The sequence below is a fragment of the Geotrypetes seraphini genome, chromosome 2, assembly GCF_902459505.1.
Source record: "Geotrypetes seraphini chromosome 2, aGeoSer1.1, whole genome shotgun sequence".
NCBI classification, from domain to species: Eukaryota; Metazoa; Chordata; class Amphibia; order Gymnophiona; family Dermophiidae; genus Geotrypetes; species Geotrypetes seraphini.
Window position 1 is genome coordinate 103,589,836 of NC_047085.1, and position 25,408 is coordinate 103,615,243.

The 25,408-nt window shown below is 39.9% G+C and overlaps 1 protein-coding gene across 1 annotated transcript in view; it reads left to right on the top strand.

The window, feature by feature from the left end:
• Positions 1-25,408, top strand: part of ARFGEF1 (ADP ribosylation factor guanine nucleotide exchange factor 1) — a 382,919-nt gene that overhangs the window by 195,560 nt on the left and 161,951 nt on the right. The window contains exons 15-17 of the mRNA XM_033933351.1: positions 5,296-5,407; positions 24,316-24,521; positions 24,680-24,764. Coding sequence (XP_033789242.1) covers positions 5,296-5,407; positions 24,316-24,521; positions 24,680-24,764 — 403 coding nt within the window. The remainder of the gene's footprint in view (positions 1-5,295; positions 5,408-24,315; positions 24,522-24,679; positions 24,765-25,408) is intronic.

Sequence of the window (25,408 nt, forward strand, 5' to 3'; positions counted from 1 at the left end):
GTGGGTTTAAAAAGATGGTGCGGCGACAGGCAGGTTTTACAATGGTACGGGGGGTGGGGGGTAACAAAATTTGTACCTTCACTTAATAAGATGCACCGAGATTTCCACCCACTTTTTTGGTGGAAAAAAAGTGCATCTTATGGAGCGAAAAATACAGTATGTAGTTTTGGGGAGTTTCCCTGCACCCCTCTCTTCTGTTTGCACTCTAGGACTCACTAGAAGTTTTAGTACCGAGTGATAGAAAGTGGAGCATGAAAACAACCAGTGGGCTCTCTACAATCCTCGCAAATAATGGGGGTTTACCTGATGGTCAAGACTACTATTCCTGTTTACAAGAAAGAAGATTAGCAAGGTAAGAATATAATTTTATCATTTCACATTGGCATCCAATTTTATGTCATAAAGAAATGCATTTTCAAATTGCTGCATTTTATTTACTTATGTATGCTGCAGGTTAATTAATAGGATTTATTTACTGCCTTTTTGTGAACAATTTCACTTAAGGTGATACACAGCAAAAATAAGCAAGACAAGGATAGTAGATAACAGCAGTAAAATTAATATAAAGATTATTTAGAAACATTTAAAAATTAATTTCTCTGATCCCTTACTTCCAAAGTTAATATCACATACAATATTACCTTAATACTATTTATTATCCTGGGACAGTGTTAGGCAAACTTATTAGTCAAAAGAGCCAAAGATCAGCAGTACAACGTTTAAGATTTCTTTTGAGAGCCATACCCTGTGCCTGCTTGCGCTATGATGGCTACGCCAACCCGACTGACACCCCGCTCGCCCGCATGTAGTCGAAATCGATTTGTGGCAGAGCCTAGAGAATGACACGGGGAAAAAAAATTGTCTCCGTCCCCGCGAGCTCAGTCCCCATCCCCGCAAACCATCTGATCCCATCCACACAAGCCTTGAATAGTTTAAAGTATAAAAAGAAACAATATTCTGTACAATTGTCAATTTATAAATCAGCGTCTTCTTCCCACTCTCTCTTCCCCATTTCCCTTCAGCATCCTCAGCCCACTCTCTCTCCACTTCCCTTCAGCGCGCACACATAAAAACAAGCAAACAATTTTATATCATTTTCATTCTATTCATTCATAGAAATTAAAGTCTAAATAATGCCAGTCACACAACAAAACATGATTTTACAAAAATAATTCCCTGCACAATCAAACCTGCAAGGATTACTAGATGTCTTCAGCAGCTCCCCTCCCCCCCCTTACCTTCGTGGCCAAGTCAAAATGATCTACCAACAATAAAATTTAAAAAAAACACAAAGCACACTGTACGCAGAGAAAATGTTAATTATCATTTATATTCCACAGGTTTTCAAAGAGGTCAAGGCAGATGACTTTATGCAATGTCAACTCAGTAACAACTATACAAAAATAGACAAATACACCCCCCTCCCTTTTTACTAAACCACGATAGCGCTACTCTCGATGCTCACAGGCTCCCTGCACTAAAAACTGCTATTGCGGTTTAGTAAAAGGGGGCCATAATGCAAAATATAGACAACAGATATAAATTCTCAAAACGGACACGTTTTGATCACTAAATTGAAAATAAAATCATTTTTCCTACCTTTGGTAATTTCATCAGTCACTGGTTGCACTTTCTTCTTCTGACTGTGCAACCAATATTTCTTCCCTTCTTTCAGCCTCTTGTATGCTTCCTCTCCTCCAGACCTTATTCACTCCCCAAACTTTTTCTTTCTTTCACCCTGCCCACTTCTTTCTTTCTCTCTCCATGCCCCCTTTCGTTCTTTCTTTCTGTCTGTCTTTCTCTCCGTGCCCCCTTTCTTTCTTTTTTTCTTTCTTTCTCCATGCCCATGTCTTTCTGTCTTCTGTCTCCTTTCTTTCTGTCTCTCTGCACTCCCCCAAGCCACCACCATTAGGGAACAGGCCGCCACCACCACTGGGGAATAGGCTGCCACCACTGCCATCAGGGAACAGATCGCCGCCGATTGGCTGGCCCAGAACTTCATCTCCGATGTCAGAATTGACGTCGGGTGGTGAAGGTTGGTTGGCCCAGAGCTTCAGCGTCCTCTTTACGGGGAAGGGAAGCAGGTTGGGCACCCCTGCTCTAGCTAGCTGAGCCGCGAGCTGCACTCAAGTGGCTGTCCTAGGACATGCAGGCGGCATATTCTCACCTGTGGGTGACATCATCCACAGAGCCTGGTACGGATAGTATGAAAAGTGAGCTGTCACTTTTAAGTTTTAAGAAACTTTACAACTGTCTGCACCGCACATGTGTGAGTGCCTTCCTGCCTGATGTAGGCTCGTGGTACCTCAGTTCTTCATTCTCCATGAAACGAACAAGTGTATTCTGGACTTCAATTAGTGTGCCTTCGACCTGCTTTTAGTAGTATTTTCTGGATTATAGCCATTGATTTTGTTGTTGTTGTTGTTGTGTTTCCTGTTTCTTTCTTTATTTAAAAAAATAGTTTTATTTGTTTCTCTCACTTAGGCGCTTGCCCTTGTGAGGGCTTTTTGGTTGCCGTTTTTACTGTCATTGGTTTTTCCTTCCTTAAAAATTAATCATTGAGTTTAATTTTGCCAACGCTATATTATTATAATAATAAAGTTTATATACTGCAGGACTGTAAAGTTCTATACAGGCAGCATATTCTCACACATGGGTGACATCACCGACGGAGCCCCGGTATAGACACTTCCAAAGTGCATCGCTGCTTTAAGACTTGAGAAAGTTTGCGATAGCCTGAACCACGCATGCACGAGTGCCTTCCCATCTGACATAAGCGTGTGGTCCCTCAGTTTCTTAATTTACGCTGAGCTATGAAGTTGCATTTTAACGGCCATTGAAATTAAATACTCTTTTCAAACTCAAGCAGGAGTCAGCCACCATGATTCTCATAGCTCCTCGGTGGCCCAGACAACATTGGTTCCCTCTCAGTGTCAGGGAACCAATTCCTCTTCCAATTTTTCCTGCTCTGCTTACACAGAATCAAGGAGCTCTTCATCCCAACCTGTGATCATTGTACCTGACAGCTTGGTATCTCTCGGGCTGAATCCATCTGAATCACATCTTTCTCAGCTTGTCTGCAGTATTATTGATGCTTCCAGGAAGCCATCCACTCAACAGTGCTATCAACAAAAGTAGACTTGGTTTACTTCCTGGTATCTCCATAATCATCACAATCCCACATCCTTGTTTGTTGAACTGGTGTTGGATTATCGTCTTCATCTCTCTTACTCTGGCCTCAAATCTACATCCATTCGAATCTACCTCAGTACCATTACTGCTTTTCATCTTCCAGTCGATGGCAAACCTCTTGCTCATCCTTTGGTCTCCAGATTCATGAGAGGGCTTTTCAATGTGAAACCACCTCTCAAGCCGCCTCTTGTTGTCTGGGACCTTAATGTGGTTCTTTCCAGGTTGATGAAACCTCCTTTTGAGCCAATGGCTACAGCACATCTCAAATTTCTTACATGGAAAGTTGTTTTTCTCATATCTCTCACTTCGGCAAAAAGAGTTAGTGAGCTTCAAGTGTTGGTGTAGTACTCAGAGAGACCCCCCCAGGAAAGAGACTTGGGAGTACTGATAGACAAATCAATAAAGCCGATTGCGTAATGAGTGGCGGTGGCGAAAAGGACAAACAGAATGCTAGGAATGATTAAGAAGGGAATCACAAACAGATCGGAGAAGGTTATCAAGCCGCTATACCAGGCCGTGGTGCGCGCCCCGTTCCCCCCCCCCCCCCACCTGGAGTATTGCGTCCAACACTGGTCACCGTACATGAAAAAGGACATAGTACTACTCGAAAGGGTCCAGGGAAGAGCGACTAAAATGATTAAGGGGCTGGAGGAGTTGCTGTACAGTGAGAGATTAGAGAAACTGGGCCTTTTCTCCCTTGAAAAGAGGAGACTGAGAGGGGAAATGATCGAAACATTCAAGATAATGAAGGGAATAGACTTAGTAGATAAAGACAGGTTGTTCACCCTCTCCAAGATAGAGAGAATGAGAGGGCACTCTCTAAAATTAAAAGAGGATAGATTCCATACAAACGTAAGGAAGTTCTTCACCCAGAGAGTGGTAGAAATCTGGAACGCTCTTCCGGAAGCTGTTATAGGGGAAAACACTGTCCAGGGATTCAAGACAAAGTTAGAAAAGTTCCTGCTAAACCAGAATGTACACAGGTGAGGCTAGACTTAGTTAGGGCACTGGTCTTTGACCTAAGGGCTGCCGCGTGAGCGGACTGCTGGGCACGATGGACCATTGATCTAACCCAGCAGTGGCAATTCTTATGTTCTTATGACCCACCTTTCACAGTTTTCCACCATGACAAAGTGGTTCTTTGCACCACCCCAAGTTTTTGCTGAAAGTTGTCACTAAATTTCACCTTAATCAGTTAATTTTGCATCATGTTTTTTTCCCCTAAGCCTCATTCTCATTCAGGAGAAACGGCACTTCGTACTCTGGAATGTAAACGGGCTTTGGCCTATTACATTGATCGGACAAAGCCGCACAAAACATCTCCACAATTTTTTGTCTCATTTGATCCAAACAAGCTGGGGCATCCTATTTCCAAGAGGACGATTTCCAACTGGTTGGCTGCCTATATTTTATTCTGTTATGCTGAGGATGGACTGCAACTGGAGAGTCGTGTCACAGCCCACAAAGCCTGAGCTATGGCAGCTTTTGTGGCTTTTCTCAGACCCACTCCAATTGAGGAAATCTGTAAAGCTGCCACTTGGTCCTCTGTTCACACTTTCACCTCTCATTATTGTCTGGAGTCTTTTCCCAGACGGGATGGCCACCAGCCAATCAGTATTACAAAATTTATTTTCTTCAAGGCCAACACTCCCACTATCCTATTCTGGTTAGCTTGGAGGTCACCCATATGTGAGAATATGCTGCCTGCTTGTCATGGGATAAAGCACAGTTACTTACCGTAACAGGTGTTAGCCAGGGACAGCAGGCAGATATTCTCACAACCCACCCACCTCCCCTGGTTGGCTTCTTAGCTGGCTTACTGAACTGAGGAGCTGCATACCTACATCGTGCGAGAAGGCACTTGCACATGCGCGGTTCGGTCAGTCGTTTAACTTTCTAAAGTTCTTAAAGTGACGGTGCACTTGTACAGCTGTCTGTACCGGGGTTTTGTGGATGACGTCACCCACATGTGAGAATATCTGCCTGCTGTCCCTGGATAACACCTGTTACGGTAAGTAACTGCTTTTTGACTGGGTCATCCTTCTCTGCAAAAGAATACAATTGATTGCTCCTTTCACATACAAAGTTTTATGTATTGTACAGATTTAATAAGAAACCAAAGAGAGGAATACAGTACTTGCAAGAACAAGGGATGCTTGGCACTACTCAAGAAGATATTGCACAATTCTTGCATCAAGAAGAAAGATTAGACTCGGTAAGCAAATTATTTAACAACGTCAGCCTTATTTGTCTGAAAACTTAAATGTAATATGTTGTCTCCCTGTTACAGTATGTTAAATCATACACTAGGCTGTACAAATCCTGGAGAGAGGAAATGGTGAGGGGATGCCAATTTTAAGGTGAAAGAATTTCCTAGGAGGGAGAGAGGAACTAATTTATAGGTAGTAGAGATTAAATAAAGGCGGCAGCAGACAAAAACAACCAAACCGAAGACTTTTCTAGGCTGATTAAAAAAAAATAATAATAATGCAAATGTTTAAGCACAACAAAATTAATTAAAATTAAGGGAAAAACCAATTTTGGCCACATTAAACACTTATGACTGCAGCTCAACTTTTCTAAATATTTTTTTCCTCATGTTTTGTAGAAATACAAGAAAGTGATGCAGTGTAAATAAAGCTGTGCTTCTCTTTTTACAATATAGTATCTCACTTAAAAATAGTAATATTAAACTTGCAGCAGTTGGCCTTTTTCTTTTGGAGGGTGGGGGGTTGAGGGAGTTGTTTAAAGGCTGATTGCTACAGGTTTTTCTATACCCAGATATTCAGCACTGGGCCACACCTGAATAGTGGTGCTAAATATCTGAGTATTAAGCAGCTGCTGGAAGCTATCTGGCTATCACCAATATTCAGCACTAGCACCTGGCTAGCTATCTAGGCAAGTTAGGGCAGCTTTTTGTCTGACATAACTTGCTTGGATAGTTATCTGGATACTGGCACTTTATATTGTTGGTACCTGGATAACTTCCAGCTCTGCTCCCTGATTGCCCCAGTTATCTGAATAGTGCTGAGATGAGTAAATATATTATTCAGCAGCATTATCTGGCTAATGTTGCTGAATATCACTGCTTAAACTTGGTGAACATTAGTTGTATGTTACCCAGATAATTAGCTTTAAAAAATCAACCGCAATGATATTTTTCCCAGTTATCTATACCAGGTTATACAGTCGCAAATGGACAAGCCAAAGCAATTATTTCTACCCATTTTTTTAAATATTTGTGTACGCATTTACGTTTCATTGCAGCTAGTTTTTCTGTTTACTCTGAGGACAAGCAGGATAGCAAGTTTTCCAGCTTCAACATTCTCCTAGAAACCAGCATACATGGTTGTCATTTTCTTGCCTCAATCATGTGGAGACTATCTCAGTTTTTGTTTTGATGTGGAGCCCATCAGACCTGTTATTGTTGCCCCTCATTAAAATTTTGTTCAACTTAATCCCTCAAAAATTTTAAACACTTTCATCATCATGCAGGTGCTTGCTGTCCTCAGTACTTCCTTGAGTAGGGTTGTTGATTGTTGGGGGGGGGGGGGGTTTAATCAGTTGCCCTCTCAGGCTCTTTTTATAGGTGTTAAGTGATCCAGTCAGGTTTTAACTGCAGTCATTGAGCTGTTTGATTTCACTTCAGGTATCTTTTTTGTAAAAAGCCACCAATGATTTTTGCATGTCCATTTTGGATAAATATAACCAGCATTTCTATTATTTTGGCAAACCGTTAACGCTATGCTCACAGAAAGGTCTTCATGGCCAGGAACAAATTTTTGGTGCTTCTAAGTCCAGTACAGTCCATCAGTTGGTTTGGGTCCAGGAGCTGTATCAGATGCTGGGGAGGTGTTGACTAATATCATACTTTAGACTGCTATCTGGGCCAGGTATCACAGGCAGTAATCGGTTCTGTCCTCAACAGCACTTTGTTAAGGTACCACAGAGATCCATACTATTACCTATTCTATTAATTGTCTACCTTAAGGTCCTCTTAAAGATTTGTTTAATAAATCCAAGGAGATGAGCGCAATTCCATTGGATTTGAGAAGAGAAGATATGGTTCTACTTTACAAAAATGCTGATAGAGACGAAGTGGGAAACTATAGGTCACTAAGTCTTAATTTGATGGTTGGAAAATTAATGCAAGGAGGTGCAGCTGAGTGAAAGGATAGTGAACATTCTAGAATCTAATGAGTTGCAAGATCTGAGGAAAATCATGCCAGATGAATGTTTGATTTTTTTTTCTTGACTGAACCAGATTGAGGACATGTACTGAATTTAATCGAGTTGGATTTCAGTTTATTATAGGAGATTCATGAATAAACTGAGTGAATTGACGGTAGGATCTGAAATGATGAACTGGATTAGAAACTGACTGGCTAACAGAAGATGGTGATTAATAAATTAAATTCATTTGGAGAAAAGAAAGCTGAGTAGTAGAGTGCCTCAAAGATCAATACTGGGGCCAATTCTGTTCAATATATTTGAAGCAACCTTACTGACAGGTTATGAGGAAAGGTTTGCTGTTTGGCATATGATATGAAGAGTGGACACCCTGGAGGGAGTAGATAACATGAGAAGTGATCTACAAAAATTAGAAAGATAGTCTAATATTGGTATTTAAAATTCTTTGAAGGCATGAATAAACATGTTGATAAAGGTGAACCGGTTGATATAGGGTATCTAGATTTCTGAAAACTTTTGACAAAGTCCCCCATGAGAGACTTCAGAGAAAATTAAAAATCCAAGAAATAGAAGGCAATGTTCTGTTGTGGATTGAGAACTGGTTAATAGATTTTAAAAAACAAAAACAGAGGGCAGGGTTAAATGACCACTTTGCTCAATGGAGAAAGGTGAATAGTGTATTGTCTTAGGGATCTGTTTTGAGACTGGTACTAGTTAACATTTATGAATGATCTGGAAATTGGAAAGGCAAGTGAGGTAATTCAATTTGTACAAGATACAAAACTATTCAAAGTTGTTAAAATGCATGAGTACTGTGAGAAATTGCAGGAAGAACTAAGGAAATTGGAAGACTGGGCATCTAAATGGGAGATGAAATTTAATGTGGACAAGTACAACATAACACGCTTTGGGAAGAAGGACACAGTGACAGATTTCATCCCTGTTTCCGTCCCTGCAGGAAACCATTCTGTGTTATTCTTTAGTGTCTTTCTCAACCTGAGTCCTTCTACACCAGCATTCTTCAATGCAAGGCTTGGGGATTAGTGGCTGTGCCCATTCATACTCTGATTCTTCCCTGGATGATTTCCTGCGGTTATCCATTGGGACAAAGACAAATTCTATTTCCATGTCATTCTCTAAAAAATCATAGGTACTTGATGCTACATTCCACTTTAGGAATTACCACCCAAGAAAAAGATCTTGATGTCATTGTGGATAATACATTAATATCTTCTGCTTGATGTGTGGCAGTGGCCAAAAAAGCAAATAGAATGCTAGAAATTATTAGTAAAGGGATAGAAACTTAAGACAAAGAAGATTATAATTTCCTTGCTTCACATCATAGTTCTACCTCACCTTGAGTATTGTGTTCAGTTCTGGTTGCTGTATCTCAAAAAAGATAAGAGTAGAATTAGAAAAGGTTCAAAGAAAGGAGAACAAAATGATTAAGGGAATAGAACACCTCTAACATAGCTGAGAGAGGATATGATTGAGTAGAGTAGAACTAGAATGGGTAAATGGGAATCAATTGTTTACTCTTTTAGAAAATATGAAGGCTAAGGGACACATTATGAAGTTACATGATAATACTTTTAAATCAATACTATAATCTGTTTAGGTTATAAGTGGAATACAAATTTTTAAAATAATAAAATAAATAGATGAACATTTTTTATTCCATGAATAGCTAAGTAATGTAACTTGTTGCTGGAGGATCTGGTAACAGCAAGTTAGTGTATCTGGGTTTAAAACAGGTTTGGACAAGTTACTGGAGAAAAGTCTATAATTCTGGATTGGCCACTATTGGAAACAAGAGACTGGGCTAGATGACCTCTGGTTTGACCCAGTATGGTTATTTTTATGTTTTTACGGTTTTATGGGAAGCATGTGGGGGTGTAGAAATCCAAAGGAGCTATATGTGATGGGATAAGAGGCTGTTGTGTACAGATCGGAAGAGGGACCTTGGGTTGATATAGTGTCTGATATCTCAAAGTGGCAAAACAGTGTAAAAAGGCAGTGGGCTGCACAGAGAGAATCATAGCTGCAGAAGAACGATGTTAATGCCTTTATTGGTGAGGTCCCATTTGGATTATTGTGTTCAGATTTGGAGGCCATGTCTTGCTAAGGACATAAAGCAATTTAGAGGAAATGACAAAAATGTTATGAGGTTTGCACTAAAATGAGACTTGAGGACAGGAAGGACTGGGGAGATATGATAAATTATTTAAATTCTTAAAAGGTGTTAATATACACTGACTAAGAGGTACATAATTAAAAACAAAATACGTTTAAAAACCCGCCTAAATCAGCACTTGGACGATCAAAAAGGCAGGTTGTCCAAGTATTGATAATCGAACAGGGTTTTAGACATATCTAAAACCAGCTTAGGCTTTTCACTGCGTCTGTGTGCCCAGAGCGAAAAGGGGCGTTTTTGAAGGAGTAGGTAGGGCGGAAGGTGGGTGGGATATGGGCCAACCTAGACTTAGTTGTCTGGCAGCCATAATCAAAAAGTTTAACAGGTTGCCTGACTTAGACCAAGTCAAAACATGTATAAGTTCCGAATAGGGCCGCTGAGCTGATCGCGGCTGCTGCGATCAGTTCAGCAGCCCAGGCAACCCATTCCCCCACCCCCCAACGATTGCGGCAGGAGAGATGCCTAGTCTCTCCTGCCGCCACTCCTGACCCCTCCCCCCCTGGCAATCTTCAGTGGCAGGAGATTGTGGGGGAGTTTGGGAGTGCCAGCAGGAGAGATTGGGCATCTCTCCTGCCGGCAAAGATTGCAGGGGTGGGGGGAGGGAGTGTTGGCAGGAGAGGCACTTATGATAGAGAATCGTGGTTTTAGACGAAGGACTGGTCCCTCTCATTCCTAAAAGATCTTGTTTTGGGTGTTTGGGACTTGGGCAATTTTTTTCCCCCTAAGAATAGGGCTTAAAGATAGACATAGTGGAGGTCTGGGCAATTAAACTCCTGAACGTACAGGTAGGACATTCTCGAAAAAGCCCACATTTTGGACGTGTTTTTCAAGAATGGACAATTCCCTGCTGCCTACTTTGGGTGCCTAGGGCCTTAGGCCAAAAGGAGACTTAGACTTTTTTTTTATTATGCCCCTCCACATGTTTTTGCAAGATGTAGAAGTGGTAGAGCTGGAGAACATGAATTGAATGTACAGAGTGGTAGACTTAGGAGGTAATATCAAGAAATAACAGAGAGGGAGTGGTAGATGCCTGGAATACCCTCCCTTAAGGGGTGGAACAAAAAACAATGATGGAATTCAAAATTGACTGTAGAAACATAGCAAAATGAAGGCAGATAAAGACCACATGACCTTTCTAGTTTGCCTAGCCATGCTATTTGCTATCTCTTCCTCTCCCTTAGAGATCCAACATACTTAATACCAGTGTTCCTGAATTCAGATACACTTTTCATCTCCACCACCTTTCCTGAGAGGCCATTCTATGCATTCACCATCTTTTCTGTGAAAAGTATTTTCTAAGGTTACTTCTGAGTCTGTTCCCTTTTTCCTTCACCCTGTGGCCCCTCATTCTACAGTTTTCCTTTCAATTGAAAGAGACTTTCCTCATGCATAGAGGTATTTAAACATCTCTATCATGTCTCCCCTTTCTTGCCTTTTCTCCAAAGTTTGCATATTGAGATCTTTAAGTCTGTCCCCATACGCTTTATAATAAAGACCAACAACCATTTTAGTGACTCATCTGGGCCGACTCCAACCTGTTTATATCTTTTTGAAGGTACAGTCTCCAGAATTGTACACAATATTCTAAATGGGGTTTCACCAGAATCTTATACATGGGCATCATTATTTCCTTTTTCTTAATTAACTTTCCTCTCCCTTTTCACCCAAACATCCTTCTAGTTTCTACCGTCGCCTTTTCAACCTGTTTGGCCACGTACTATCACACACAAGTCCCGCTCCTCTTTCATGCACAAAAAATTCTTCACCCCCTTAAACTATACGGTTTTCTTGAGTATTTGCAGTCCAAATGCATGGCCTGATATTTATTTATTTATTTTTATTTATGTATTTTAAAACAAAAACACAAGAATCCTCTTGTTACAGAAATTCAGATAAGTATAAAGTGAAAAATAAGAAGAATTACATATTTGTGTTGAAAAAAAATTAACAGGAAATAGGGTGCAAGTACACCCCAATTTAATTAGAAATTTTTTCCATTATGTAATATATAAATTTTAAGAATATTATTTAGACTCTTCCTTAGACCACTATTGATTACTCATAAGAAACAAGAAAAATTAAGGAGATAAGGAGATCTCAAACAGTATTTAAATACATACTAAAGGTAAAAGGCATAACGTGAATCAATCCGGTCTAAATTTCTATGCTTCTCTGTTCATAATTGAGTTAACTTCTTTGTATCCAGAAAATTACGGAGCTGTTCAGGAACAAAAATAAAATGTACTTCATTTCTGTATATTTAATTAAACATTTACATAGATAACTTAGTAAAAAGGTAGCTCCTAATTTTTTTTTGTCTCCTCCCTCATACTCAGGAATAATTTTCTGTGTTCCTGAGTGGATTTTGTCACATCAGGAAAAATACATAATTTCTCTCCCAGGAACAAAGTTTGAGAAAACCGAAAATAGGATTTCATTATATCATTTAAGTCTTGTTCAAAAATTAGTAAAACAATCAATGTACCACAATATTGGATTTCTTCCTGGGAGGTTTCAAGTAATCCAGTTAAGTTGTTCAAATCCAACTCTTGTATTTTATCAGGTTGTTTATCTTGAGGATTATCTGGTTTCCTTGGTAGAAAGTAAATTCCATTTATTGGTGGAATCATTTCAGAGGGAAACTTGAGTATGTCCATAAGATATCTTTTAAATGTTTCAATAGGTGTAGTCAGAGCTAATTTAGGAAAATTTAATAATCTCAAGTTGAGCCTTCTAGTATAATTTTCTAATTGCTCAATTTTTCGTTGAAGAACAGCTCTGTCCTTAACCATATTTGCTGAGGAATTTTGTAACAAAGAAATTTCTTTATTTACTTGTTCGTACTTAGAGTTAGTTTCTAGTTGAATATTCTGAACAGATGTAGGTAATTCATCTAGTTTATTTACTACCTTAGAGATATCATTTGCAGATTTGGTAGAAGCAGCTTCGAGTCTCTGGAGCACTTTCCATATACTTTCTAAAGTCACCGCTGAGGAGTCAGATCCCTCTGCTCCTTGATAGGCTGTTGATTCGGCATCCTGGATAGCATGGTTCTCCTCCCGTGTGATGGCATCGGACTCAACTGGGCTTCGGCCATCCTCTGCCGGATTAGGCAGTGAGCGAGCTGTGGGGGCGTGGGGGGGACAAAGATATTTCAAGCCCCAAGGCTCCGATGTCTCCTTCCAGCGGAGCAGCAGTGGGGATTCCCCCTGTAGTGGCTGGTGAGCTTGTCAGATACCGGTCTATCTGCGTTTGCCTTGGCGAGGAGAGGTCCGCTATGGGGCATAATCTCCAAAAGAAATGTTTACCGCAGAAAACAAACAAAGCAATACAAGGTAAGATAGAACTCTGGCACTGAACGCTTTCACGCCACCGCCATCTTGTTTCTCTGGCCTTATATTTCTTACCATTAATTCTAGTGAATCCATGTCACCTCAGGTCCTGTAATCCATTGAATTCCAGAAACTTCACTATTCTCTGTTTTAAAAGCATTTCCATTAATTTTCTTACCACAGAAGTCAGTCTTACTGGCCTGTAGTTCCCTACCTCTTCCTTCCTTTACTTTTTTGGAGAGGGACCACATCCGACCTCCAATACCACTCCCAACTCTAGAGAAGCATTCACAAGGTTAGCCAGTGGAGCCACCAGAACTACCCTAAGAACATAAAAATAGCCTTATTGGGTCAGACCAATGGCCCATCAAGCCCAGTAGCCTGTTCTCATGGTGGCCAATCCAGGTACTAGTACCTGGCCAAGACCTAAGGAGTAGCAACATTCCTTACTACTGATCCAGGGCAAGCAGTGGCTTCCCCCATGTCTTTCTCAATAACATACTATGGACTTTTCCTCCAGGAAATTGTCCAAATCTTTCGTAAAACCAGCTACAATATCTGCTCTTACCACAACCTCTGGCAACGTGTTCCAGAGCTTAACTGAACACGTTGTCAATTCCAGAGCTTAACCGAGTGAACGTTGCAACGTGTTCCAGAGCTTAACTGAGTGAAAAAAATATTTCCTCCTATTGGTTTTAAAAGTATTTCCCCCAGTGTTCCCTCTAAGCGGGCGGGTGTTGTGAGCAAACTTTTTTCACTGTGAGCTAAAAATATCGGGCGCCAGCAAGTTATGAGCCAAATAAATATGTTGTCAAGGCATCAGGCCAGCTTAAGTTCCAGGCCAGTTATGGAACTGAATTTAAGATTTGTAGGTTCATGGGGACATACTCTAGTCCGTATAGTGTAACAGGAAAATTTACAAAGGGAAACTCTCTAAGGCATAAAGAACACATGGGATTTGCTTATGAAACTGATATGTATTCTCAGCCACATAAACTTCAGCCCTGTCTCTTTTCGGCCAGGTGATATTAACTATTCTATTTCAAGCATGAGTAGGTTTCATTGCAGATGGAAGGGCTATTTTACTAATCATTTAACCTGTCTTAACTGTTTAGATACAAGGATCCAATGCTGGTAGAGCTATCCTCCCTATTTAACCCGATTAGTATCTGGCCCCAAACTGTTGTCAAGTACCAGCCAGACTCCACTGAAGAACACAGTATACATAGGCAGCGGAACGCTTTTTTGTTTGGGAGGCCCAAAAGCTGCACCTTAGACCCCTACCCCAGACCTGTCCAAGCTCCTCCCTTGACCTCACCCCCATAATAATAGCACTAATTGTATACACCATTTCTTCCATTCATTTTTCATAGACATACAATATAATCTTATTAATAATACACAATGGTAATCACAAAATTAAACTACACAAAGTGCACTCTTTTTTTTCTCCCCACCACTGCACAGCATTTCTTCCTCTCTACTCCACCCCCCATGTGCAATGTCTTCCTCTCTCTCTCTCATTCCTTCCCTTGCTGCAAAGGGAGTGGGGAAAGCTTGTCACCCCTTTCCCTCACCCCTCCATTATCTTACAATTTTCTTCCCCCTTTATTTATCTCCTTCCATCCAGTATGTGTTCTTTCCCCACTTCCATTCAGCATCTGCTCTCCCCTCTCAACTGACATCCATCTGCCTTCTGCTCTCTCTCCCTTCTTCTCACTTCCATCATCTGTCCCCTTCTCTCTCTCATCTCCTCCATTCCATCATCTGCTCCTTCTCTCTCCCCCCCTCCAACTTCCATTATCTGCCCCCTTCCCCTTACCTTTGCGGGTCACTTTCTTTCCCCTGAGGTGGCTCATGTCAGAGGGGAAGCTTTGGCCGAGCAGAACCGCTTGCAAGGAACAGTGGAACTTACTTGATTGATGTCGATGCTGGGGCCCGTTGCCGTTTGAAGAAGAAAAAAAAAAAAGGTGGAAAAAAGGGACCTGCAAAGGCGAGAGGAAGGGAAACCTTCAGGACAGCTGCTCTTTGCCCTCCTTCAGTGGGCCAAGAATCCAGACCAGCAGCGGCAGCTCTGTATATTTTTAACTTCGGCACAGAGCTGCCCCTAATCAATAGTTTAGCGCGGTTTCATGAAGCAGCTTCGGGGCCTTTGCTAGGCCGGCCCACATCGCATCATCGAAGCGGGCCGGCATAGCAAAGGCCCCGAAGCTGCCTCATGAAACCGCGCTAAACTATTGATTAGGGGCAGCTCTGTGCCGAAGTTAAAAATATACAGAGCTGCCGCTGCTGGTCTGGAGGTGCGGAGACAAGGCAGGAGGCAAACGCGGTGGAAGGCAGGAGTCCCGGCGAAGGCAGGAGTCCAGGCACCGCGACTGCAACAGGAAGTTGCAAGTCAGCTGACGCCGGCCTTTCGTTGCGGCGGGGACCGAATCCTTCGCGGACCGGCAAGATTTTTTTGCGGACCGGCGGTTGAAGAACTGTGCTCTACACTGTGTGCGCTGTGACGATAAACTTGTGCGCTGCGAGGTAATATTTTGTGCGCCAGCGCACGCCAGCGCAGCTTAGCGGGAACACTGATTTTCCCCTATTCTGTATAATTTTTGACAGAGTAAAAAATCGATCCACTTGTACCTGTTCTATTCCATTCAGGATTTTGTAGACTTCAATCATATCTCCCAGCTGAAGAGCCCTAACCTTTTTAGTTTTTCCTCATACGAGAGGAGTTCCATCCCCTTTATCACTTTGATTGTTCTTCTTTGAACCTTTTCTAGTGCCGCAATATCTTTCTTGAGATAAGGAGGCCAGAATTGAATGCAGTACTCCAGATGAGGTCGCACCATGGAGCGATATAGAGACATTATAACATTCTTAGAGCTAGATTTACAAAGTAAACTGATCGGTTTGCGATCCAGTTTTACTACGACCAGATTCACTTACCTCTCTGCCAATCCGATTCTGATCCGCAGATGCAAATGAGGGGAAGGGCATGCAAAGTAGGCAGGGACGCAATTCACAAAACAAATTTTGCAAACCGACTGGGCTGGCCGATTAACCCAAGAAGCGACTGCTGGGGACCAGTCGCAAATGTCCTTTCCCACTCTCCAGCTCCATTGCCGGCCTGATTTCTGCCCTGTTCTCTGCACGCCCTACTCTTTGCTGCCCTGATCTGGCTGCCTTTACTCTGCAGAAGCCCTGGGGAGGGGGGGGAACAGTGGCTGTTGGCTGCATTGTTTAGCTCCTCGCACCGCCTTGCTCTCTGCCCTTCTCCTGCTTTTCAGCCCTGACTTTGCTGCCCCAAACTCCCCCTGATCTCTGCCGCCTAGACTGATCTCTGCTGCCCCGACTCTTCTGCTCTCTGCTGCCTTCCCTGCAGTGCAAGCCCGTGTGTTTAAAGTGGCACTGCAGGGAAGGCGGCAGAGAGCAGGAGAGTCAGTGCCAGTAAGTTTTTAACCTTTTAAAGAGGCTGCTGCTACCACTGGGGATCGTCCTTCAAGACAACTGATGGTAGGTAGCAGGAGAGTTGGGCCCCCCCCCAAAAAAAAAACCCGCAGCAAAAACGAACACGAATGCATGCGCAGACCATCTACAGGGAAAGTAGATGGTCTGCGCATGCATCTGGATCGCACACTAGCCCCCATTAGAATATTATTGCTTGAAGAATCCATTGGACCTGCCCGAAGCGGACACGAATCAGGCAGGTGAGTGAATCTAGCCCTTAGTCTTGTTAACCATCCTTTTTTTTAATAATTCCTAGCATCCTGTTTGCTTTTTTGGTCACTGCTGCCACACATTGGGTGGAAGGTTTAATCGTATTGTCTACCATGACACACAGATCATTTCTTGGGCGCTAACCCCCAAGGTGGAACCTAGCCTCCGGTATCTTTGATTTCGGTTATTCTTCCCAATGTGCATCAATTTGCATTTGTTCACATTAAATTTAATTTTTCACTTGGACACCCAGTCTTCAAATTTCCTAAAGTCTGCCTGCAATTTTTCACAATGGGCTTATGTTTTAACAACTTTGAATAGTTTAGTGTCATCTGCAAATTTAATCACCTCACTCATCATTCCAATTTCCAGATCATTTATATATAAGTTAAATAGCACTGGTCGCAGTACAGATCCCTGCAGCACTCTACTGTTTACTCTCCTCCATTGAGAAAAATGACCATTTAACTCTACCCTCTGTTTTCTATCCAATAAACAATTCCTAATCCACAACTGAACTTTGCCACATATCCCATGACTCTTTAATTTTCTCAGGAGTCTCTCATGAGGAACTTTGTTAAAAGCTGTCTGAAAATCTAGATGCACTACATTAACCGGCTCATCTTTATCGACATGTTTATTCACACCTTCAAAGAAGTCAAGCAAATTGGTGAGGCAAGATCTCCCTCGGCTGAACCCATGCTGACTGTCTCATTAAATCATGTTTGTCTACGTGTTCCATAATTTTATTTTTTATAATTCTTTCCACCATTTTGCCTGGTACTGAAGTGAGGCTTACCTGGAACCCTTTTTAAAAATCGGCGTAACGTTGGCCACCCTCCAATCTTCAGATACTACAGATGATTTTAGTGACAGGTTACAGATCACCAACAGCAGGTCAGCAATTTCATGTTTGAGTACTTTTATCACTTTTTTTATTTGCTGATTTAGCTTAATACATCTTCCAGATTCACCGAGATTTCTTTTAGTTCTTCCGCATCATCACCCTTGAAAACCATTTCCGTAAAGACCGAATCAAAGAATTCATTCAGTCTCTTTGCTAGGCTTTGTCCTCCCTGAGCATCCCTTTTGCTCCTTGATCATGTTAGATAGATGTTAGATAGATTGTGAGCCCGCTGGGACAGATAGGGAAAATGCTGGAGTACCTGATTGTAAAACCGCTTAGATAACTTTGATAGGCGGTATATAAAATCCTAATAATAATAATCATCCAATGGTCCCACTGATTCCCTCACAGGTTTTCTGCATCTGATGCAAATTTATTACTTCTATTTAACACTCATCTCATAATACTGGTTTGTTTACATAGTAAATAGTAAATGACAGCAGATAATGACCTGAATGGTCCATCCAGTCTCCCCAATAGTCACACGCATTATAAATTCATGATTAAATTGTCCTTTTTTTCTTTGATATTTCTGGGACATAGACAGTAGAAAGACATCTGGTACTGTTCTTAGGTTCCAGTTCCTAGAGTTGCCAGCAAAGCTCACTTCGGCCTATCCAAACCATCTTGTCATTTGCTGGATACATGCCACAAAAGTCTGCCCAACACTGTCCTCATGTTCCAAATTACTGGAGTTTCCACTGAAGCCTTCCTCAGCCTGTCCTAAACTGAATTGCCAAATAAGGGACTTAGACTCTGTAAGTCTACCCAATACTGGATTTAGTTCTTCATTTTATACCATTCATCATCTAATTAGAAATCCTTTCTGTTCACCCTACACTTTTTTGATTTTCATCTTCACCACCTCCCTTGGGTTGGCATTTCAGTCATCAACCACCTTCTTCATGAAAAAGAATTTCCTAACTCTGTACTTTAGAGGAGTGGAGGGATAGGGGAGATATGATACAGACATTTAAATACTTGAAAGGTATTAATATAGAAACAAATCTTTTCCAGAGAAAGGAAAATGATAAAACTAAATGGCATGAATTGAGGCTGCAGGGTGGCACTAAATGGCATGAATTGAGGCTGCAGGGTGGCAGACTTAGGAGTAATGTTAGTAAATTCTTTTTCACAGAGAGAATGGTGGATGCCTGGAATGCCCTCTGAGCGAGGTGGTGGGGGTGAAAACGGTGATGGAATTCAAAAAAAGCATGGGATGAACACCGAGGATCTCTAATTAGAAAATGAATGGTATAGAACAAACTATGGCTTGTATTGAGCAATCCTGTATGGTCTGTATCCCATATATGGTGATTTGGTTTAGGATGAATTGGAGAGGGCTTTGATAGAAATGTCAATGACAGGATGGTTAGAATAGACTGGAGTGGGCTTCAAAGGCAATTCCAGCACTGGGAACCTAAAGACAGTACCGAGCAGACTTCTATGGTCTATTGCCCAGAAATATTTAAGAAAAGACATTTTAACCACAAATATATAATAAGAGTGACTTAGGCAGACTGGATATACCATTCATGTCTTTATCTGCTCTCATTTACTATGTTACTAATATTGCTCCTAAGTCTACCACCTCACAACCTCATTTCAAGCTGTCTAGTTACAACCCATGTCTAATGTTAAGGCAGGTATTCTATTCTGTAACCTCATCTCACCCGTATGTGCTTCAGTTAAACTGGCACCTTTTATTTTGTATATTGGTGACTGTTCAGGTTTAGATAGGAAATTGTTTTGTTTATACATTCTCTTACTGTCATCCTTATGCTGTAGGTAATGACTGTGCTCCTTATCTGTTCTATAATTCTGAATTTTATAAAGGCCTAAGATATACGAAGGACCACTGAAAAGTTCTCAGCCCAACCAAGAATAGAATGATGTGGAGGCATGAAACTTACAAGTTAGTCCACATGTTTCTTGACATGTTTCTTTTCAATGAAATGAAATGAAACAAAAAGTATCAAGAAAAATATGGAATAACTCATAAGTTTCATTTCTCCACCTCATTCTCTTTTTGGTTGGGCTGAGAACTTCACCAGCTCCTTGTATATCATTAGCCCAGAGTAGTCTCTAGTAACATAAAAGGGTTGAATAACACCATCAAAAGGAAAATAAATGATCACTGTATTTGTCTAAAAGTAAAGCAGAAGTAGCTTTTATCCAGGAGACCCATTTACCTGGCTCACTCGTAAGCATCTTTTTAAATAAAAACTACTTACTGACTGCATATTCAGCTGTTAAGGAAAAAAAATGGTGTTTCAATTTTAAATCACAAATCCTTACAATTAGATATCATTAAACAATCTGATGTCACTGAAGGCAGGTAGATAAAATTAGAAGTTACCATAAACAATTTGCTATTAACGCTTTGTAACATTTATGCACCCAATAAGGATTCTCTAGTATTTTTTTCACAACATTGCTTTGAAATAAAAAATTCCACTTCTCCCAATTTAATCCTAAGTGGACATTTATCCAAGACCATATTTTTGATAGACATTTCACTTGTTCTTTTCACTAATCCAAATCAAATCTTGTCATTAACTCTCTTAAGCATTCTTTAGGATTAGTAGGCCCATGGAGACTTTTCAGTCCTACAGGGAAATAATTTATTTTTTTCTCCTCATTTAAACTACTATAGGATTGACTTCTTTTTAGTCTCCAAATTCCTTATTCTCCTATTATCCCATACTCTTATACATAGTTTGACCATCTCAGATGACTCTGCAGTCTTAGTATCTCACACAGATGTCAACCCCCCCCAAAAAAAAAAAAAAGAATACCTCATGGTGGTTCAACTCTCATTCCTTAAGTTATTATTTTTTAAATTTCTATACTGTTTTTTCCAAGATGGTTTACAAAAAGTTACATACATAAAAATGATGAAACTTTTTATTAAAACAATCTATAGAGGATATTCAAAATTACCCAGTTCACATTTGGTGAAATGCCTTTAAAATATCTATAAGGAATGTTTATAAACTACAATGCAGGCCTAAATAATGGAAAAAAGAAGCAGATCTCCTTGAACAAGAACTTAAGTCATTAGAAAACTTACATTTAACTGGTAAATAAATACCAAAAACTCCTTTCTGCGAAATACAAATAGAATACAGTTTTAAGCAAAGAGGCTATATCGTCTATATTTTTACAAAAATCTACCTAGTATGCCGAAAACAACAAATCAAGCCATATGTTGGCCCAATACTTGAAAACGAAACAAAACTATATTCACATTTCCCATATCATTGATTCAAATGGTACAGCTTACTTTACAGATTCCCATATAGCACAACAATTCTTAAATTATTACAGACAAATATATGACCCAGAAATGGACTCATCAGATTCAAGTTTTCATAATTTTATAGACAACATTGAACATTCTAAATTAACCCTAATACAGGAAGCATTCTTAGAAGCAGACATTTCATTATTGGAGATTACAGATGCAATTAACTACCAAAAAACAAAGCCCCCGGTAATAATGGGCTAACTATTGAATTTTACTTAATCTTCTCCAATCTGCTAGCTCCAAAATTACTAACTCTCTATAAACACTCCTTTTTAGAGTCTAAAATCATTTTATTCCTAAGCCAGGCAGAGATCCCATCAAACTGTCTAATTATAGACCAATTTCCTTGATAAACGTAGACAAAGTATATGCCAAGATTTTAAGTTAAGCCGAATCTGATGGTTTTTCATTTTCAACCTTATACAACATTATACATTGACAGAGTTCATTGTTTATTGAAAGTTTCTATACTACTACTGATGACTAGGGAGTCTCTGCACACATCCAAAGTTTCTCCTGAAATTTGTCTCTAAATTTAATTTCAACCAGTCAGTAGTTCCACCTGTCTGCTTCCTGAGACCACATTCTTATCCTGGTGAGGCGGCTCTACACATATTAGACTATAAATATGCACTATCCTACTACTTGGATCAAACTAAGCCTCACTGAATTACAATTAAGCTTTTCCAATTAAGCTTTTCCTATCATTTGACCCTATCACCAAGAGAGATATCTCCACGTGGCTGATGGGCTGTATCTCTTTTGCATATGCTCAGGCTGAGCTGACGCTTGAGGGTCATGCCATTGCTCTTAAAGTTTGAGTAATGGCAACTTCAGTAGCCAATCTTCTTTTCACATCTATTGAGGACATCTGTAAGGGAGCCACCTGATCCTCAATCCATACCTTCACTTCCCATTACTATTTGGAGAATCATTCCAGATGGGATAGTCGGTCTGGGCAAGAAGTTCAGCAAAATTTATTTTCTACCTAAATACCAGCTACCCTTCAACCCTTTGATTTCACCAGGTTCATGGTAGTCACCAGCTACCCTCTTTCTAGAGACATGACCATGGCAGTTTGGAAATCCCAGATGTGAGAATATGATGCCTGCTTGTCCTTGGAGAAAGCAAAGTTATCCACCTGTAGCAGATGTTGGAGGACATCAGGAATATATTCTCCCAACCCTTCCACCTCCCTTAGTTGGCTTTTTAGCTATCTTAATGAATTGGAGGTCCCGCAAGCTGACGTTGGGCAGAAAGACAGCAGCATGTATACAATATGGGCAGTCGTAAAGGTTTAAAGTGATAATACACTTTTTGACTGGCTGTGCCATGTTCCAAAGATGATGTCACCAAGTTGTGAGAATATATGCTCGCTGTCCTCTGAGAATACCTGCTACAGGTGAGTAACTTTGCTATATCTGTCAGCCTTTCATAAAGCTTGTCTGTTCTGGATTCTCATTGTTTTCTTTCACAAAACTGCTGAGACTTTATGATCCAAGTATTATTCATTTACTTTTGTGCTGTATTATTTTACAGCAATAACTGATAATCATTATTTTGTTTTCTTTTATACAGTATTCCAGAATTCATTGCTGTTTGTTTTGTTCCTTTGATAAATAAACATTTTCTTAATTTCTAAGCCTTCCAAAAACTAAAAAGGAAGAAAAATTATGAAATGGCTGGTTGTCTTTGAAAATATGTTGTTTTCTGTCTGTTTCAATATATGTAAAGTCCCACAACAATAGAATCCAAAATGAAAATTAATATGAACATTGAAATTCAAGGAGGAAAAGATTTTAGTGGATACCCACACAGGTTATTTATGTAACTCTCCGTGGGAATTTTAGTACCCCATCACTAATCAGAAAAAGCTCCTCAAAAAAAGTTGTCCATTGACTTATTTGTTATATTGCTTATTCATACATATATTCACATTCATATTCTTCTTTCACAATCCATTAGAGCAAAAATCAATTTCAACTTATCTTAAATATAACATAACATAACTTTATTCTTCTATACCGCCACAATCATACGACTTCTAGATGGTTTACACTGAAGAGAACTGGACAATCAGCGATTTACAAAATACAAATAGTAAAAATACAACATATTTCTCAAGGATAGTCAGCATAGAATTATTAAATTTAGTATGACTTCTGTTTAGGAAATAAATCTGTCAAACAATGCAGTCTTAATTTCTTTCAGAAATGCGCCATAGGTCAACCTGGCTCCATTGATGTAATTGCCTAACCAAGATTGCTGTTTACTTGCTTGAAACATGAATGTTCTATCTAGAAAGGACCAGTGATCCTTGGGTAGGCAAATAAATTACAATTTCTGGTTATCCTAGTTGGGCTGTATAGCACGAAATGAGGTAAGAGATAGGTAGGGGCTATTCCCCAAACCGACTCAGGCAGATAGCAACGCTCAATGGTGTGTCCGTTTCAAAACTTCTTCATCAGGAGCTACTTACATGCAGCATGAGTGAAAAGCATTCAGGCAGTAAGTGGCTCCTGATGAAGCAATTGAACACTTCATTGAACACTCCAATTGAATGTTGCTATCTTCCTGAGTCACTGCTGATATTTAGGATAAGTTGAAATTGATTTTTGCTCTAATGAATTGTGAAAAAAAAACTATGAATATGTATGACTAAGCAATACAAATAAGTCAATGAACATCTTTTTTGAGGAGGTTTTTCTGATTAGTGATGGGGGTACTAAAATTCCCACAGAGAGTTATGTAGATAACCTGTGGGGTACACACTGAAATCTTTTCTTCCTTGAATTTCAATGTTCATATTAATTTTCATTTTGGATTTTATTGTTGTGGGATTTTACATATATTGAATTGGAGTATTTCTTAGGGTAAAGTCAGCCTAGGTATATATAGTTGTCTGTCTGTTGCAATGCTTTTTATTATTTACCCCTTTTCAGTTAAACACATTCTGTAGCTAGGGAGTCCTGTCTATTAAGATTTACTATCCTGCTTGTTCTCAGAGAAAGCCAAATTATTTATCTGTAGCAAGTATTTTCTGTGGACAATGGGATATGTGCCTACATACTTATATTGTACTCCAGGTTTTAAAAAACACTGAGGCAATCTTTGCATAACAGTGGCAGATGGGAAGTGATGTGCATTCATAGTGGGGCTTCTCATAAGCTTCTTGAAGATTGTGGAAGCTGGAGAAGTTTTTTTCCCACACCATATTCTATCAGTGACATCATATATCTGTGAGAATTTGTGTCCCACTAACCACAGAGAACACATACTTCAGGTAAAATAATTTATGTACTAGTGAACAGTACAAGAAGCTTAGCAATATGAGGTAAAATGAGATGCTAATAGGAATTTTTCATAGCTGAAGTTTTAGTTTGAGTAGAATAGTTTTCTTACGTTTAAAATGTAAACATCTTAAAATGTAAAAGCAAAAACTTTTCAGGAAATGGCATCCTTTTCCTTGTTCTTCTAGACTCAGGTTGGGGAATTCCTTGGTGACAATGATAAATTTAACAAGGAAGTCATGTACGCATATGTAGATCAGCATGATTTCTCTGGCAAAGACTTTGTGTCAGCCCTCCGCATGTTTCTAGAGGGCTTTCGTCTTCCAGGAGAGGCTCAGAAAATTGATCGTCTGATGGAGAAATTTGCTGCTAGATATTTGGAATGTAACCAAGGGTAAGGAATACAGAACTATATTTTTTGTATTTATTTATGAAACATTGGACTTAATATATCAAGCTTTGTTTATATATGTGAATGGAGTTGGAAGACTGCTTATATCTGGTTTCTTTTAACTAAACAAACTGATAATATGGCATTGTGTTCCTTTACAGACAAACCTTGTTTGCTAGTGCAGACACTGCCTATGTCTTGGCTTATTCTATTATCATGTTGACAACAGACCTTCACAGTCCACAGGTATGTTATTATAAATGTGCATAAACATATCTGGAGTGTTCTTTTATTTTAAACTCAGCTTTTATGAATTTGCAAAGAAAATAATATAAAGGGTGCCAAGTTTATTAAAAAAATTTGATGCAATGCTTATAAAATTTCTAAGCGATTTACATAATAATAAAATCAGGGGTAAACCAACAACATAAAATAACTGACATCAACATTACTTGAGGCACAGGAAGAGAAGGATAGAACTGCAAAATCTTTATAGAAAAGAACATATAGGGCATGGGGTTATAGAAAAGAACAATAGGGCATGGGGTTAATCCCCCCCAAAATCCAAAAATTAGTAACACTAAACACTTCACCTTGGGACCAGGGTCAGTAAACTCAACTATTCTACTCTAATCAGAACCCCATATGGAAACAGACACCCACTCTGCAACACTAAAAGGCCTTAATCACATACAACAATCACACAACACAAAACAGCAGGAAAGAAACAAAAAGAAAAAAGAAGTGGAGAAAAAGCCTCAGTTCTGCTTCATCTGGCAAAAAACTCCACTTTTTCAAAATAAACACTCCTGCTCACCACCCAAAAACATATAGAAAAAAGCATGGTGATAGCCTGCAGAGTGATATCAAAACAGCACGCTGGGCCAGCA